Below are 18,114 nucleotides of genomic sequence, written 5' to 3'. Positions count from 1 at the left end.
GGGTGTCTGCTAGCTTTTCTTCTGGAGGAAAAAATAGATATATGTTGAGATCTGTTTATATTTCTAATCTGACATTCGTCAGTGTAGGGGAATGCCTCAGGATTTTGGGTGTTATGGCATCTGGGATTCACATGATATCCCTGCAAGACTCAGTGTGAGAAAGATACTGTGGTATCAGACATTTTTGATCCCAACATTAACACCCTTTACCTTTTTAAGTACTTGTGCTGGGGCTTGTCAGAATAGAAATATTTTGATGGAGGCAGCAGATCATCTTAAATCCAGGTCCCCCCTCGCCTTCCCTGCTTGAAAGCAGTCATTTACCACAGATGCTTCAGACTGCTTGGGGAGAAGTTTCATGAGGGATACAACTGCATGAGTGTGAGACACCAGTAACAGTTGTAAGCACACAGATGTCAAGGAAATGCTTGCCTTGGTCAAGGCACTCAACTCTTGTCCAGCTTTGGTTCCTGGGATCTTTTCAAGGAGTTACAGACGATACCACAGTCATTCAGTATGCCAACAAGCAAGGGGGGAAACCAGGTCTTGCCCTCTTTGCAGACTAGCCATATTGGCTTGGGATATAGCTTCACAGCACAGTCTCACTCTACAGGCATCCTGAATTCCTTCAGAACAAAAATTTGTGTGGCAGGCAAGCTGAGAAGGACCATGGCAGGCCCTCACAATTGGAAACTAGATCAGGGGGTCTTACAGGATTTTGACCTATCTGTGGGGAGTTCCTCGAGTAGATGTCATAAGTTGATTGTTCCGAGATGAGGCTAAGGTTTTGTTCCAAAACTCCATTGAAGGACTGGCAGACAGTTAGTTATTCATTTCCTTGGGACAGGAATGCTCCTATATGCTTTTCTACCCTTTCCACTAATATAAGGGTACGTGTGAAGATTAAAAAGAAATCCTCTGAGTTTAGTACGGTGACTCCCTTATGGCTCTGGTAGCCATGGATGTTTTTAGTATTACACTTGCATCCATAACTGATGGGATTTCCTGCCATGGAAGCTCTTGGCTGGCCTGACTACCAGAGAATTTTCTCCTGAAGCTGGCGGATACCCCATCTGACGTCAAGGCGTCCGTGTATAAAGAAAGCCAGACAGTGCCCTACCTTCATTGCTTTTAAGCCCTAAAAAAAAACAGGAGGCCCCTAACAAGTCCCTCAAGGCAGGGGTTTAAGCCACAACTGCATAGTATGTACAGAGTAGGAGGGAACAAAAGGGAATTAGGGAATGCCCACCCCAATGTCATAGGGCAAGAGAGAAAGGAAGGAGGGAAAGAATACTTCAGCAGTGAATACACTCGCATCTACCCTTCCAGTAAGTGTACACAACTGACTGTGTTCTTTGTGTTTCACTGTTGCAGCCGTAACTAATGGGATATTAACCCAAAATAATGTATGTCTGTTTTTGACAGTTACCTATGGTACTGGAGTGGTTATTTCCTACTTAACGTGTTCTGTATGGACTTTACTCATTCATCTGTTTTTATTTTTTCATTTGCACTCTATCATCTTTTTGTTATGATTTCAGCTGTCCACATATAGCTGCTGATTTAGTTTTAATGGTGGATGTTCATCGTGCATACAGCTGCAGTAATAACATATGGGTTCTCTGCCGTCAGGCGGTCCCTCGGTCGGACGAATTCCAAAGTCTTGGTCCGGCGTCTGTTGTTGTCGCTTATTTTCCTGATGTCAGTGAGGCAGGAGTATATAAGACACAGCCGACGCCATTTTCTTCAGTCTTTTTTGCCGCACGGTGCCCGAAGCAGAAGCAGTTCGCAAGTGCTGGTCGGCCAGCTCCTGAATTTACGAAAAATTTGGAAACCGAAGTCTTCATTAAAGCTAAGTACCCCGTTGGGGAAACTTTTCTTGCCTCAGACCGATGTCAAAAAGTTAACAATTGCATCTCTTGTGGGAAGCAAATACCGCATAAGGATTTCCATTCCTTTTGCATACCTTGTTTAGGCCCAGACCACGACGTCTCGGGCTGTCGCTTTTGTGCTACTTTCAATAAACGCACTATCAAGCGTCGGGCGGAGTTCGCCCAACATTTATTTGGTAAAGCATTTGATTATAAAATGTCGGAGACTCAGACTACCGTTTTGTCCAAAAACACAAGGACCGACACGACGCCAAAACCGCCTACACGTGGTCCGGTTCTCAGCGAGATGCCTATGCAGTCCCTGACTACCGACGACACCTCCTTGGCGGGGTCTTCTGTACCCGAGACCGCAGGTACCTCGGCCCATACCCAGACTACAACCACCGAAGCCACTGTGAGCGTTGAGTCTCCTAATGTGGACAGGTCCACTTCCACCCATGGTGTGTCTAGACCCTCATCTTCCTTTTCCATTAAGGCCTTTAAGTCCAAATCAGCCAGGCATCCCCAGAGGCCTGTTGCACAGGGCCCATCCACAAGCCCCATGCCTAAAAAACAGATGCTTAAAATGGCTGAGGATTTAATTACTCTTATCAGGGGTTCCCAGCCCCCTTCTGACAAGAGGCCCAGAGTGGAGGAAGATTCTCCCTCTTCTGATCAGGCTCCATTTTTTCAGAACACTCTGATGTAGAAGAGCAATCTTACTCCCCTTTTGAAGATTCTGATGCAGAGCAATCCATTCCTTCTGTATCTCCCCCTGAGGATTATTCTTTTGGGGAAACCTTGCACACTTTGAGGGAACACTTCCATTGGGAAGGCCAAGACTTTTCTGATTCCAAGAAAAGACTGAGGGAATTTCTTTTGTTACCTCAACACAGACCTCTGGCGATACCTCCTGTCTTGGATGTACTTGATGATGTTTATTCGGAGGCTTGCCTTAACCCGGATTCCCTGCCTCCTGCCCCAGTCAAGCCTGATAGGTACTACAGAGTTCCTAACTCTCACCAATTTCTTTTCAAAAGCCATAATGCTGACCCTGAAACCATTTCTCAAGGCCCCAAGGGAATGAAGGCCTCTACTGCTAAGAATCCACTTCCTTCCAAAAGAGAGTCAAGATCCTTAGAAAGGTGGGGAAAAAAGGTATATACCTCGGCCACCCTAGCCATGAGGGCCTTAAATTGTCAGTTTCATATGCTTAAATATCAGCAGTTTCTGTTATCACAATTAAGAAATAAAATGTCTCAACCTGAACAACCAGATTTGAAGGAGTTGCAGGATATGATGCATAGTGCAGAACAAGTGGTTAAACACACCTTACAATGTGGTTATGATGCCCTAGAGGCCTCAAGTTAGAGCTGCAGTTACAGGATCAGTCATTCGTAGGCATGCATGGCTTAGGGAACAAATCTTGCCTGATCATGTGCTAAGTTACTAGATGCTCCTTTACAAAAGTATGTGCTATTTGGTACTAATGCTGAGGAGATACTACGGAAAATGGAAGAAAAAGCCAAATCTATGCAAACTGTCAAAGCTTTTCTGCAGGTTCGACCACCACGTTTTAGCAGAAATTAGCCTTCTAAAAACTGGTCCTTTCCAGCCACGGACAGGCCCCAAAGAGGAAAATATAGGCGCACAAGGGGCAGAGGTCAATCACAAGGATCTTATAGAGGCAGGCAATGGCAAGCTCCAGCACCAAGAGGTGGTGAAAACGGTGCACAGCAATACAGGAAAGAAACCCAATGACTTCCTCCTTTCCATGCCAAGCAAGTCTCAGCTGGCAGCACCCTTGGGAGGAAAGCTGGCATTATTTGCAAGAAATTGGCATATGGTCACAACAGACAAATGGATCCTGGACGTTATAAACAGAGGCTACAGATTTCATTTTCACACTCTTCCAAAAATGAGGCATGCCAAACCTGCCACACAATCAAAGGGCAGAGGCACAACTACAAATTTCAAAGCTCATAGACATGAAAGCTATTCAAGAGGTACCTACTCACGAATCAAGGGTTTTATTCCAGGCTATTTCTGGTACCAAGGAAAGGAACCGACTGGAGACCCATTTTGGACTTATCCATCCTAAACACATTCTTACTCGTACCAAAATTCAAGATGCTCACATTACAGCAGCTTCTTCCCATGCTGGGCAAGGGGTTTTGGCTGGTAACATTGGACCTCAAGGAGGCATACCTGCATGTCCCAATCGGACAAAGCTGCAGAAGATACCTCAGATTTCTTGCAGGTTCAATTCACTATCAATTCTCTGCATTGCCCTTTGGCTTATCTACTGCGCCCAGAGTATTCACGAAATGCCTGGCATCAGTAATTGCCTACTGCAGACTTCAAGGGATACAAATCTACCCTTATTTGGACGACTGCCTGATCCAAGCGGACAGCAAGCACGTACTTTTAGAACATCTGGCTTATGCAACACGGTTACTGAATGCTCTGGGATACACAATCAACAAAGAGAAATCCAGGCTAACACCAGCTCAGAGAACAACTTTCCTGGGTGCCAACTTGGACACAAACACCCAGATGGCCTATCTTACGCCAGAAAAGCAGAGGCAACTAACTCAGTATTTCAAAATGCTAGCAAATTGTACCAGGCTTACTGCAAGGAAAATCCTGCAGGCTCTGGGCTTCATGGCATCTTGCATTCTTTTAATCCCATGTGCAAAGTTGCATATGAGGAAACTTCAATGGTTCCTAAAAAATCTATGGTCTCAGCACAGCCACAGTTTGGAAACAATAATACCAATAATTCCATGTTTGCAAAAGGAATTTCTATGGTGGGCTCAAGCATGTCAAACAAACACAGGTCTCCCATTCTGCAAGCCTCAAGCAAATCAAGTCATCACAACAGACGCCTCAGATTATGCCTGGGGGGCGCACATGACAGACAGGTGCATTCAGGGCAAATGGTCCCAAAAGGAAAAGCACCTTCACATCAATCAAAAAGAAATGCTAGCAGTAATAAATGCAGTTACAGCTTTCAAGAACCTCCTGCATCCAGGACAATTATTGATAAGAACAGACAACACCACAGTTATGTGGTACATAAACAAGGAGGAACACATTCAAACCCCCTGTGCAGACTAGCCATGACACTTTGGAACTTGGCTCTGGAATGGCAAATCGAACTTCAAGCACAGTACTTGCCAGGTTTGGAAAACACGCTGGCAGACAATCTAAGCAGAAATATGACAGATCCACACGAATGGAGATTACCTCAAGTGTTTACAGAGATAATCCAAGCGTGGGGGAGGCCAGACATAGATCTCTTCGCCTCCCACAGGAATAGTCAATTGGAAAAGTTTTGTTCAAGGACCTCTCATCCAAAGGCCTGGAGAGTGGACGCCCTTTCATTCATTTGGGCAGCATGGACAGTTTACGCTTTCCCACCTCTGCCTCTTCTGCCCAAGGTGCTCTTGAAAGCAAGAACAGAGAGACCAAAGATGATACTGATTGCTCCAGACTGGCCAAGACAACACTGGTACCCACTCCTGAGGAGCCTAACACACACTCCTCCCTGGTCCCTACCCCTAATGCCTCTTCTGCTGACTCAGCACAACTACAAAACTCTTCATAGTCAGCTGAAAACACTCAATCTCGCTGCATGGAAAATTCCTTAACACCTCAACAGACCTTACTCCCCAAAGAGGTACAGGATGTCATTTTGGAGGCCAGACGGCCATCTACTAGAAAGGCTTACTCAGCAAAATGGAAACGGTTTTGCTCTTGGAATGAGAAAAAAGGCCAGGACCCTACAAAACTAAATTTGCCACAGGTATTACAGTATCTAGCTGAGCTGCTGAACAGTGGACTTTCATTTTCCTCCATAAAAATCCATGCCTCAGCCATTTCTGCAGAATTCAACACGGATCCACCCTTATTCTCTCACCCACTCTTAAGACAAGTTCCTCTGAGGGGCTAAGAATATAAGACCACCAAGGAAGCAGCCAGTGCCAGCCTGGGATCTTAATTATATTCTAGAAAAATTAACATTGCCTCCCTTTGAACCAGCTGCCTCAACAGATTTGCAACATTTGTCCTGGAAAACAGCCTTTCTTCTGGCCATTACCTCAGCTCTGAGGGTTTCGGAACTACAAGCCCTCATGGCTGTGCAGCCCTTTCTCATCTTCCATCAGGACAGGGTTTCCCTTCAAACCAACCCATCATTTATGCCTAAAGTGGTATCCAGGGTAGCTTTAAATCAAGCCATACACTTGCCTACCTTTTACCCCAATCCTCAAAACAAAGGGGAAAGGCTGCTACACTCTTTAGACATCCATAGACAGCTACGTTATTATTTAGATCGAACAAAGCCTTTTAGGAAAACAGAACAACTTTTTGTGTCCTATGCTGTAGGAGCTCAAGGGAAGCCAGTGACCAAACAGACAATTTCAAAATGGATAGGCCACTGCATACGGTTTTGTTACTCCTATCATGGAAAATCTGTCCCTACGGGCATCAGATCCCACTCCACCAGGGCCACAGCTACCTCTACAGCCTTCCTCAGAGGAGTTCCTACCAAAGATATTTTGGAGGCAGCCACTTGGAGTTCTGTACATACCTTCACAAGACACTACCACCTGCCTTTATATTCCAAAACCAGAGCAGGCTTTGCTACTGCTGTGTTGCAGGGCATTCTGGCTCATCCTAGTTTTACCTAGTGCCTACCACCCTGTGCGTAGCTTTGGGATTCTACTCATATGTTATTACTGCAGCTGTATGCACGATGAACATAGTACAGTTTTGTACCTACCATAAATGTAGATGTTAGAGTGCAAATACAGCTGCAGTACAGATTTCCCTCCCTCCATCCTTTCTTGGTAAAGGTTTAGGACCTAACCCCTCTTCATACAAACTGTTTGGGTTATCCTTCTATGGTATATTTGCTTGCAACTACTGTTTTTTGATTACATTGCATTGCATGTATATAAATATAATTTATGTATTGGCTTCCTACTGGGGGCACCTGACAATCTGGGGCAAGAAATACCGAAGAAAATGGCGTCGGCTGCGTCTTGTATACTCCTGCCTCACTGACGTCAGGAAAAGAAGCGACAACAACCGACGCCGGACCAAGACTTTGGAATTCGGCCGACAGAGGGGACCGCCTGACGGCAGAGAACCCATATGTTATTACTGCAGCTGTATTAGCACTCGAACATCTACATTTATGGTAGGTACAAAACTGTGCTTTTCTGTAAAGGGGAAGCTATGCTAAAGGTTGGCTGGTCATGAAATTTATAAGAAAGCTTAACATTTTTGAAGGTCTCAGCAGTTGTACTGAACTGCACAAAAGTTAAGCAAGTTTAAGGCACTTCTGCATGTTTTTTTTTAAAAGGTTAAAATAGGCAATAAAGGCTTGCAGTTAAAAGCATTTTTCATCATAATGTTACATAAAGGATTTTCTTTAGCATACGTTTGTGAGCCAAGAATGTTTTTAAGTTTGGATGATAATTTTGCGTTCTCATCTTCTAGCAGGATCTAGTGCAGTGATTCGATGCTTAATGGAACTCTTGGCTGCACCAAGTCGACCTGACAGGGAGAGGCCTTCATTGCTTCGACGCCGCGTGGCCTATGAAAGACGGTAATTAGAAACTGCTAGTAATTTGCAAAAGAAACCGATTTTGCTAACCAGGAATGTGCAGCTAGGCATAACTAATCAGTGGACGCTTGAGTAGAGTCAAACTAGATAAGATTTGTGTTTTATAGGATCAAAACATGCTTAACATTATTAAGTCTTTGTACAAGGTTAAATCTGGCATGTTTTAGCTTTAAAATTTTGAAGCAGTCAAGTTATTGTGCTACTTCACAACATACTTTTACTTTTTCAGTTGTATTGTCTTAAATATCTTATTGAGGTGGGTGCAGAGTTAAAAAAAAAAATGAAGTATGGTAAAATGTAATGTGCATAGTTTAGTTGGCTGTTTTTAGCTATTAAATGGAATCCTATAATTTTGCATTTTTCTTTATAGCTTTCAGCTGTCTGACTCCTCTGGTGATTGACCTTATTTTCCTCCATTATGCAAGTGTCTGCTGTAGTGGAGAATTGGCTGGCTACCAGAAGCTGTTGTCCTGGCTGACTTAGTATTTTATACATCTTGCTCTTTACCACCTAAGTAGATGAAAAGCACACTGCTTCTACACAATTAACTTTAGCTGCAGTGATCCTGCACTGCTTTTCAGGGCATAGCCCCTATTTGTCAACCTCTTTCTGTTGGTCGCAAGTAAGATAATATTTGGGTTGGTGTATTCAGCATTCTCTCAGGATAAGAGCTTACACCAACTGCTCAGTCCCTTAATTTTGGAAGGCTTCTCCAGATCCTGGGCTTTTCACTTGAGTCTAAGTTGCCAGAGGTGCAGTCAGGGCTTTATCTCTCTGTTTTGTGCTGCTCTTTGTAGAAGCAGCAGTACTGAGATAAAGTTCTGTAGGTGTTTTGTGAAAGTGACACTTGCAGCACTGTTGATTCTGTAAGTCAGTGGGATGAAGTCTGTACTGCAGTCCATATAACCCAGGTTTTGTTGAAGTCTGGATGCTGGAGGGGAGTGTATGATGAGATGGTATATGGGCATGATTAAGATACGTCTGCTTTCTTGAACTTGAGAAGAACGTGTAGGAGTATGTGACCAGACAGGAACTGTGGTAGGCAACCAGAGCTGTGGTGATGGAGGCAGTACAGCTTTGTAAGCAGGCAGCTATGTAAATTAGTCCTTTGAGAGCCACCTGTTGAATAAACGCATCAATGATATGCCTACAACATGCATTGCATCCAGGAAAGTAAGAGCCATGGGGATTTAAAGTCACCAGGAGTCCCACAAAAAGAGAAGTGAGAGGAAGTTGAGCCACGTGCTTTAAGGAACACATCAAGGGTGTGCCTATACGAGGCATTGGACCCTGTGAAATAAGAGCCTTGGATATTTGAAGTCACTAGCAGCCAACCAAAAAGTGTAGGGAGGACCTTATAAGTTTAATGTATACTTATTGTGTGAAGTGTTATAGTTTGCCAAACTTTCAGTATCAATTTCTTCTGCTGTTGCCAGTGCTGGTCTTCAGCTGACAATGTGCTTCCAGTTTTCTAACTGGTGTGTTATAAGAGAGGAGTAGCCAGGTGCCATTTATATTTTTTTGCTTACTTCACTCTGAAGTTGACTATCAGCTGCTGCCAGCTCCTCCTGTTTGCCACATGAACTGGACCAACCTTAGTCTCCTAGGGCTCAACCTGACCCATGTCTTGGACCAGTGAGGAGACTTGAAAACACTGGTGCATCATTATACACCCACTGAGGGGGGTGCCCTAACCCCCTTCCACCATCCAAGAGGTATACCACTTGCATTGTTAATGCTGCTTTTGCAGTGTACTCATGCAGCACTCCCCCACCTCGGTGGGTGTAACAGAGTCTGAATCACTGCAATCCTGCACTCTCTGGTTCCTCCGGTGTCTGTCCTGTTATATAACCCAGGTTGTCTGGCGCAGGAAGAGCTTTTATTTTTCTGTGCAATTGAATGGACACACTTTTATTCTTGTTGGTCAAATCTGCAAGTTCTTTACACATTACTTATGGTTTCCCGATAGTTTTCAACAAATAAAATAGCATTTCCCTTGAGTTTTGAGAAGTATTCCTTGTTTAAACATGAATTTCTTTCACCTTTAAGCATAATATTATAGTTACTGCCATTGCTGTTCCAAATTTCCAGTTTTTAAATTGGGATGTTTTCCAGGTTCCTGGAAGCTACAGTAATGCTACTAAAGAGTGATAGAATGCCTATTTTCATCCAGTTCGACATGTGAGTTGTCGCATCTGACCCACCTACACAGACTTTGAAGCTTCTTTTGGGTCTAGGGCTTTGACTTCTCCCTTACCCATAATTCCCTGCATTTCACCCAGGTACCTCAGATCTCATTTGCTGGCTGTTTCAGACATACTTTTGAAGGCTTCCTTTTGCAGCATTTTTTTTTGTGCATTCAAGGTATCACTCCTTCCCTAATGAGAGTATCTGATATCGCCCTTTTCATTCTACTTCACTGATGGGTTTTGGATCTGATCAGACTCTGCTGCCTTCCACAGACTTAAGCTTCCAGGCTTGAGCTCCTCCTTTACCCGTAATCCTCCACCCCTAGCCTAACCTCCCCAGATCTTGTTTGCCCCTAGTGTGTTAAGACGTGATTACCAGCGCTTGAGCAGTTAAGTGTAGTTTTTCATAGTTTCTCTGTACTTTCTAGTTATTTTTAGTGTACTTAGTGAATTTAAACTTTCTCCCTTCTCTGTTTAGCTCTTAAGGTGAATTAGGGCTATTTTTAGTTGTCCTTAATCTCCTCCTTACTCTTCTGGCTTTTGCTCTTTTTGTCTCCTTTTTTTATATTATATTTAGATTTATTAGTGAATTGTTCTCTCTCTCCTGTAGCATGGATAAGTCTACAGGATTTAAAAGGTGAGGTAAGTGAGAAAAATTCCACACTGAAGCACACAATAGATAAGTGTATTGTTTCGGGCCGACTCACCTGGATTCCTCTTGTAGCATCTGTGAGGGGTTTAATCCAAGAGCCATTCAGGAAAAGAACAAGTTGATTTTGATGGGCTTTATGCCAGCTCCTCTTTCTTCACCAGGGGGCTCAACCCCCATGTAAGGATTCTCTTGGCTCTTAGGCCAAGAAACTGCACCACAAAGAGTCCAGGGTGTCTTTGGAGCCTCCTGCCAAGTCTCCAAAGGTTTTGGGATCTGAGGACATCGGTGCCAAGGTCCATGTTGGCTCCATCTGATCCCATTGATTTAACAGCTCTGAGTGAGCCTTCGACTTCACCCAAGTCTCCACATCCTAAGTCCTTGGATCAGAGCAGTCTTCCACCCCTTCAGACCTGTAGATCTCTGGATCAGCAGTCCTTTTTGGTATCCAGAGAGGTCCATTCCTTCAGTTTCCCACTGCAGTGCCTTCTAAGGTTTTGCAAACCCCAGGCACACTCGTCCATCTTCAGTGGCTTCCTCCCGATCCTGTCAGAGCCTATATGATGACATGAGTAAAATGGTAAGATCAGTCATAAAGGCTCAGATTTAGGTGGAGGTCCTACCAGCTACTTCCCTTCGTGGGTTTGAGCCTTTCCCTTCTACTTTTTCTCCTCCTCCATTCTGTGTTTCGGTTTTTTGAGCATCAGGACAGTAGTCTTCTGAGGGATTTGGGCCCTGATCAGTGGGCTCTTGCTTCTTCGCTGACCATCACCCTTGACTGCCTCTGCTCCAGGGTCCTTGGATCAGTGTGTGTCCCGGATCAGAGATGTTGCCAGGGGTGTGAGGTTCATCTCCAGTATTTTTGGATCTGTTCCTCCTCTTTGGAACCTCGGCCCTCAACAGCCTGAGTCCGGTTCTGCCTGGGTGTCGAGGTTCTGGTGAGCTTCCTCCATCTTCCTCTGGATCTTTGGCCTTCCAGGTTATAGAAAAGGCCTTCTGTGTTAGGGTACCAGACCCTTTGACTTCTCTTCCCTGTGCGCCAGCATTGGATCTGAGACTTGGATCTGTCATTTTTGTCCAGGGTCAGCCTGCCTTGAAAGGCCACCAGTCCGATGTTCTTCGTGTTTCACTGTTGCAATCATTACATTTGGGTAATTCTGCTGGCAGGTTGCCCTCGGTCGGCCTGAATTCCAAAGTCCTGGGTCCTGCGTCGGCCGCTTTTGCCCCTTCCCTGATGTCAGGGGTATAGAAGATGCGGCTGACGCCATTTTCTTTAGTCTTTCTTGCCGCGCGGTGCCCGAAGCAGAAGCAGTTCGCAAGTGCCGGTTGGCCGACTCCTGAGATTTTCGAGTTCGAATTTCAGATCCGAAGTCTTCCATAAAGCTAAGTAACCCGTTGGGGAAATTTTTTTCTTGCTCCAGAACCAATGTCAGAAAAAGTTAATAATTGTATTTCTTGTGGGAAGCAAATACCTCATAAGGACTTTCATTCTTACTGTATTCCTTGCCTAGGCCCTGATCACAACGTTTCTGGTTGTCTGTTTTGTGCTAGATTTAACCAACGCACTATTAAGCGTCTGTATGATTTTGCATTAAAATACTTTGGACGCAGGTTTAATTATCCAGAAATGTCAGAAAGCCATCCGACTACCGGAGTTCACAAAAAACGCAAAGAAAAAAGAAAAAAACAACCGAGGCCCAAAACAGACGAAGTTTCTCCTAAGCCAGTCGCAGGTTCTCAGTGAGGTGCTTTCGCAGCCCCTGACGCCCGCTACTTTAGAGTCGCAGGCTGCTACCGACTCCCACGTGGAGTCGACTATGCCACTGGAAACTCAAGGTATTGCAGCCTTGGACGCTATTCCTTCAGATGGGTCTGGAGCCGCTGAGCAGGCACCGGCTTCTGAGGGTGTATTCAGACCTAAACATCTATACATTAAACCGACTTCAAAGGCAAAGACTAAAGCACCTTCAAAGGCAAAGAAGCAAATTAAAGAGCCACGTGGATAGGCCTCCATGCCCAAAAAGCAGATGCTCAAAATGGCTGAAGACTTGATTACCTTGATCAGGGGTTCCCATCGATCCCTGCACATCCCCCTCCTGATAAGAGGCCTAGGCAAGAGACTGACTATGAATCTTCAGATCAGGTTTCCATTTCTTCTGATTCCTCTTCTGATCAGGAATATTCTTTTCCCCCCTATGAGGATTCTGATGCTGAAGAATCTATACCTTCAGCTTCTCCTCCTGAGGGTTTTGGGGAAACCTTACATACCATGTGGGAGCATTTCCACTGGGAGAGCTAAGATTTTTCAGAATTTAAAAAGAGGCTCAGGGATTTCCTCATCCCACCTGTATTAGACATTGTAGATGATGTGTTTTCGGAGTCTAGCCTTACCCCTGACTCCTTACCTCCAGTTAAGCCTGGCAGATATTACAGGGTTCCTGACTCTCATAAATTTCTTTTTAAAAACCCTGCTGCAGACCCAGAAACTATTTCTCAAGGTCCCAAAGGAGTTAAGGCTTCCGCTGCAAAAAACCCTACCCCCTCTGATGGATTCTAGGGCACTGGACAGATGGGGAAAAAGGTTTACACATCTGCTACCTTGGCTTATAAGGGCCTTAAACTGTCAGTTTCATATGCTCAAATATCAGCAACATGTCATGGCATTGCTTAAACAGAAAATGTTAAACTATGTGTGCAGAAAACAAGGAAATGCAAGATATATTGCATGCAGCTGAACAAGATGGAAAGCATACTTTGCAATGTGGTTTTGATTCTTTAGAGGCCTCCTGCAGGGCTGCATTTACAGGTTCTGTAATTAGGAGGCATGCTTGGTTAAAGGAACAAAATCTTCCTGATAATGTTAAAGTTAAATTATTAGATGCACCTTTACAGCATGATACTTTGTTTGGTGTGTTAAGGCAGAAGAGCTGTTAAAGAAAATGAAGGACAAAGCTAAATCTATGCAAACGGTCAAATATTTTTTACAAGTACAGCCACCTAGGTTCAGTAGACACGGGCCAACAAAGAATTGGTCCTTTCCTGTCTCAGACCTCAGAGGGGCAGACCCAGATGCCCTAGAGGCAGATCCCAGGTGCAAGGTTCATTCTGCTCAAAGCAATGGGGGGCCTCTACCTCCAAAGTGGGAGAAGACAAACCACAACCATTCAGGAAACCGTCCCAGTGACTTCCCCCTGTCTGCACCAAGCACTTATAACCTGGCAGCCCCCTTAGGGGGAACATTAGCACTGTTTTCACAAAATTGGCACATTATAACCCAGGACAGATGGGTCTTAAATATCGTGTTACAAGGCTACAAGTTCCATTTCCATACCCTGCCAAAAGTAAACGGCTGGCCAGATCTACCACAAAATCAATGGGCAGAGGCACAAAAACAAGTCTCATCCATCATGGACAATGGGGGCCTTTCAACTACCAGAGCAAGAGCTGGGACAAGGATTTTACTCAAGACTGTTCTTGGTACCCAGAAAGAACAAGGCCTGGAGGCCAATACTGGACCTATCTATTTTGAACACATACCTGGATATTCCAAAATTCAAGATGTTGACTTTGCAGCAACTTCTGCCCATGCTGGGCAATAACGCTTGGCTTGTGACTTTAGACCTAAAAGAGGCATACCTGCATGTCCCAATCAGACAAATATGCAGAAGATACCTCAGATTCAAGGCTGGCTCAATGCATTACCAATTCTCTGCATTGCCCTTTGGCTTATCTACTGCGCCCAGGGTCTTCACAAAGTGCCTGGCACCAGTAATCGCATTCTGCAGACAAAGAGGAATACAAATATATCCTTACTTGGACGACTGTCTAAGTCAAGCATTGAACAAGGACATTCTTCTACAGCATGTGGCGTTTGTGAAAAGACTTCTAACATGCCTAGGGTACAAAGTCAACGAAAAGAAATCAAAACTAGTACCCTCTCAAGAGATAATATTCCTGGGTGCAAGCTTAAATACAACTGCCCAGATGGCTTATCTCACGCCAGACAAAGGCAACTGACTACCTATTTCAAAATGCTGGCAACAAAGGCCCAGTTATCTGCAAGAAAAATTCTGCAGGCTTTGGGGTTCATGGCCTCCTGCATCCTACTAATTCCATATACAAGACTGCATATGAGGAAACTTCAGTGGTACCTAAAAAGTGTTTGGACTCAACGTTGTCACAGCCTGTAAACTGTGATAACTCTCATTCCCTGCCTGCAAAAGGAGTTTCGATGGTGGGCACAGGCTTGTCACCAAAACAAGGGACAGCCATCCACATTACCCCCAGCCAGGCAAAACTAACAACGGATGCATCAGATTATGCCTGGGGGGCCCACATGGCAGGAAGATGCATTCAGGGTGCATGGACCTCAAACCAAATGCATCTACATATCAATCAAAAAGAGATGCTAGCAGTTCAAAATGCCCTGACAGCCTTCAAGGACCTACTGCATCCAGGGCAACGTCTGATAAAGACAGAACACCACGGTAATGTGGTATATAAACAAGCAAGGGGGGCACTCATTCTTACCCTCTTTGCAAACTAGCCATGACTTTGTGGGACACAGCATTGACTTACCAAGTGCACCTGCAGGCACAATTCCTGCCAGGAAGGAAAAATACTCTGGCAGACTACCTAAGCAGAAACCTCATGGATCCCCACGAGTGGCACCTGGATCCACAAGTCTTCAGCATGATAACAAGGAAATGGGGATGACTGGATATAGATCTATTTGCCTCCCCTCACAACTACCAATTAAAAAGATTCTGTACAAGGATTTATCACAGACAAGCATGGAAAGTGGATGCCCTATCTTTCAGCTGGAAAAACCTATACGCATTTCCCCCTCTGCCTCTCCTCCCCAAGATACTCCTAAAGGTCAGACAGGAGAAGCCAAGGATGATACTAATTGCCCCAGACTGGTCCCGCCAGTACTGGTATCCAATACTAAGGAGCTTGTGTCAATGCCCAGCTTGGACCTTGCTCAGATATCTCATCTACTGTCCCAGCAAAAGTCAGATCCTGCACAGCCAACTCAGGACTTTAAACCTGGCAGCATGGCGGATAATGTAGTCATTCAAAACACATCTCTCAGTAAAGCTCTGATGGATGTCATTTTGGAGGCCAGAAGGCCTAGTACTAGAAAATCTTATGCTGGAAAATGGAAGAGATTTTGTTTGGAACGAAGCACAAGGAACTGATACAGGTGTGCCAAATATTCCTCAGATTTTGCAATACTTAACTGAGATGCTGGACAAAGGTCCATCTTTTTCATCAATTAAAATTCATGCCTCTGCCATATCGGCTCATTACAATACAGAACCACCAATTTTTTCTCATCCCTTACTAAAACAGTACCTCAGAGGAGCCAAAAACTTAAGGCCTCCTATGAAGCTGACTCAAAGGGAAGATGGGTATCTTTTACTACTGAATATCATACTTTAAACAAACCATTACTCTTTCTTAATATATATAGCCCCTGCTCAAATCAGCAGCTCTTCATTTATGAAATCTTTAATATATTAGCCAAATACCCAAATCCTCTGTTTATTGTAGGTGGGGACTGGAATGCTTTACTAAATCTAGATAAGGATAGATCGCATAATAAAAACAGTCACAATCTACTACTACAGCACTTGAATTACAAAATACATTTGAATTAGTTGACCCTTATGTTAAATTTCCATATGATAAAACAATATCAAAATTCACTTTCTTTTTAGCCACTCATAAAACTTGGTCCAGGATAGATGCTTTTCTAATTTCCCTTGCTTTCCTTTCTAACAAATTAGATTATGCTGCATCACCTAGAACTCTTTCACATCATTCAAAAATTAGACTTTTAATAAACTTTCAAGCTCCTAAACAAAATCTTTCCTATTTCAATACCTGGGCATTAAATCCTAAAATTATACTAAACCAAGAAACTACACAAGAAATTCAGAATGTGCTAGCCCAACTTTAGAATGATTTTATATCCGATCAAATTCCATATGACATACAATGGGCGGCTACCAAGGCTGTCATCAGGGGTATTATTAAAAAATTTGCATGGCTCAAATAAAAGTATAACAATCTTAAGAATGAACTAGTGTCAAACACTGCTGAACTAGAACTTCAGGAAAAATATTCTAAAGAACTTGTGGAAAAAATAGATTGGCAAAAACAGTTACACAAACACTATTTAGAAAATATCTCCTCCTTAGAATTAAGGTCAATATATCAATATTCAGAATGGGCTCAAACACCATCAAAATTCCTGGCTAGACTAACATAAAAAGTGGATCACCTAGTATAAAATAAATAAAATATGAAGGACAGGTGAAATATAAAGATCAAGATATAGTGGACGCTTTTGAAGATATAAGAATTTATGCAATATACCCTTATCTATAGACAGATTTGAGGATTTTATACATAATATAAACTTTCCACAAATTAGAGGATCAAAGGAAACTCTTAAAATCACCGTTACATTTAAAAGAGATAAAAGCTGCAATAAACTAAAATTAGGTAAATCCCCTGGGCCTGATGGATACACATCGGAGTTTTATAAGCTATTCATGGAACCTATTTCCAAAGTGTTACTAAAAGTTTTCAACTGTATAATACAATATAGTACAACAGACAAATACTTAAATAACTCCAAGACCGCGTTGATTCCTAAATCGCATTCTGACCCAACAGATCCAGCAAATTATAGACCATTAGCCCTCATAAACACTGATCTTAAGATATTAGCCCATGTTATAGCAAATAGACTTAAGAATATACTCCCCTCTATTATTTTCCAACAACAAATGGGCTTTATGACAAACAGGCAAACAAGTGACAACACCCTCCTTTCAGATACCATTGTAAAACTACTCAATAGGGATAAATGCCCCAGATATGCCCTCACAGTAGATGCATCTAAAGCTTTTGATAGAGTAAACTTACACTTTCTCTTTAATATACTGCCTTTATATGTTTTTCCTCAAAAATTCATTAAAATGATCCAGGTTCTGTATCAGAAAGCTTCTACCACTATACAGATAAACTTATAACTAACCCTATACTCTTATCCAGTGGTACAAGACAAGGATGTCCTCTTTCACCATACCTATTTAATCTTTATCTAGAACCCCTCCTTCTGTTTATTTCACAAAAAACCCTTTCATCATATTCCCGGAATTCACAATACAAATCTTATATACTCTGCCTTTGATGACTTAAATATATATTTCCATCTCCCCACTACTGACCTCCCAAAAATACTTAGTTATTGATGAGTTCTCGGTAGTTTCAAATTATAATTTAAATTTAAACAAGTCCCTCATTTCCCCTCAATCCTGTAGGGCATAAAGAATTATACTTTCCTATGAGTGAGATCAGAATAAACTACCAGATAAAATATCTAGGAATATTTACTTCAGACTTCAAAGATATTATAAACAATAGCCTACTAACTACATAGACTAGTATTCAAAATTATATAGATAGATGGAAGAACATTAATATGTCTCTGCTGTCAAACGCTAGTGTTGTCAAGATGAATTTTTCTACCAAGAATACTCTTTCAATTAAATGCTACATTTTCAAATATTCCCCAAAACTTCTTCCTTGCCATGGAAGAAGCTATGTCAAGGTTCTTATGGTATCCCAAGTCTACCAGATTTAAATATGCAAAACTTGTACTCTCCAAAGATAAGGGGGAATTGGGGTTACCTGATTTTAAGCTTTACTGTAGTATAATTACTGTATACAGATTAATACAAATAATAAACTATG

At 43.0% G+C, this 18,114-nt stretch overlaps 1 protein-coding gene across 2 annotated transcripts in view; it reads left to right on the top strand.

The window, feature by feature from the left end:
• The window catches only part of LOC122809322 (RNA-binding protein 10-like), a 1,914,178-nt gene that overhangs the window by 16,439 nt on the left and 1,879,625 nt on the right, over positions 1-18,114 (top strand). The window contains exon 3 of one of the 2 annotated variants that reach the window (XM_044080723.1): positions 7,383-7,488. In XM_044080723.1, the coding sequence (XP_043936658.1) occupies positions 7,383-7,488 (106 nt within the window). Of the gene's footprint in view, positions 1-7,379; positions 7,489-18,114 lie in introns of both variants that reach the window. The other variant, XM_044080722.1, reaches the window with a different exon arrangement.

This window comes from Protopterus annectens, chromosome 8.part0, assembly GCF_019279795.1.
Source record: "Protopterus annectens isolate FY-2018-M chromosome 8.part0, PAN1.0, whole genome shotgun sequence".
In the NCBI taxonomy this organism is placed as follows: domain Eukaryota; kingdom Metazoa; phylum Chordata; order Ceratodontiformes; family Protopteridae; genus Protopterus; species Protopterus annectens.
The sequence above is the reverse complement of the archived record's forward strand: the minus strand, read 5'-3'. Positions and strand labels throughout refer to the sequence as shown.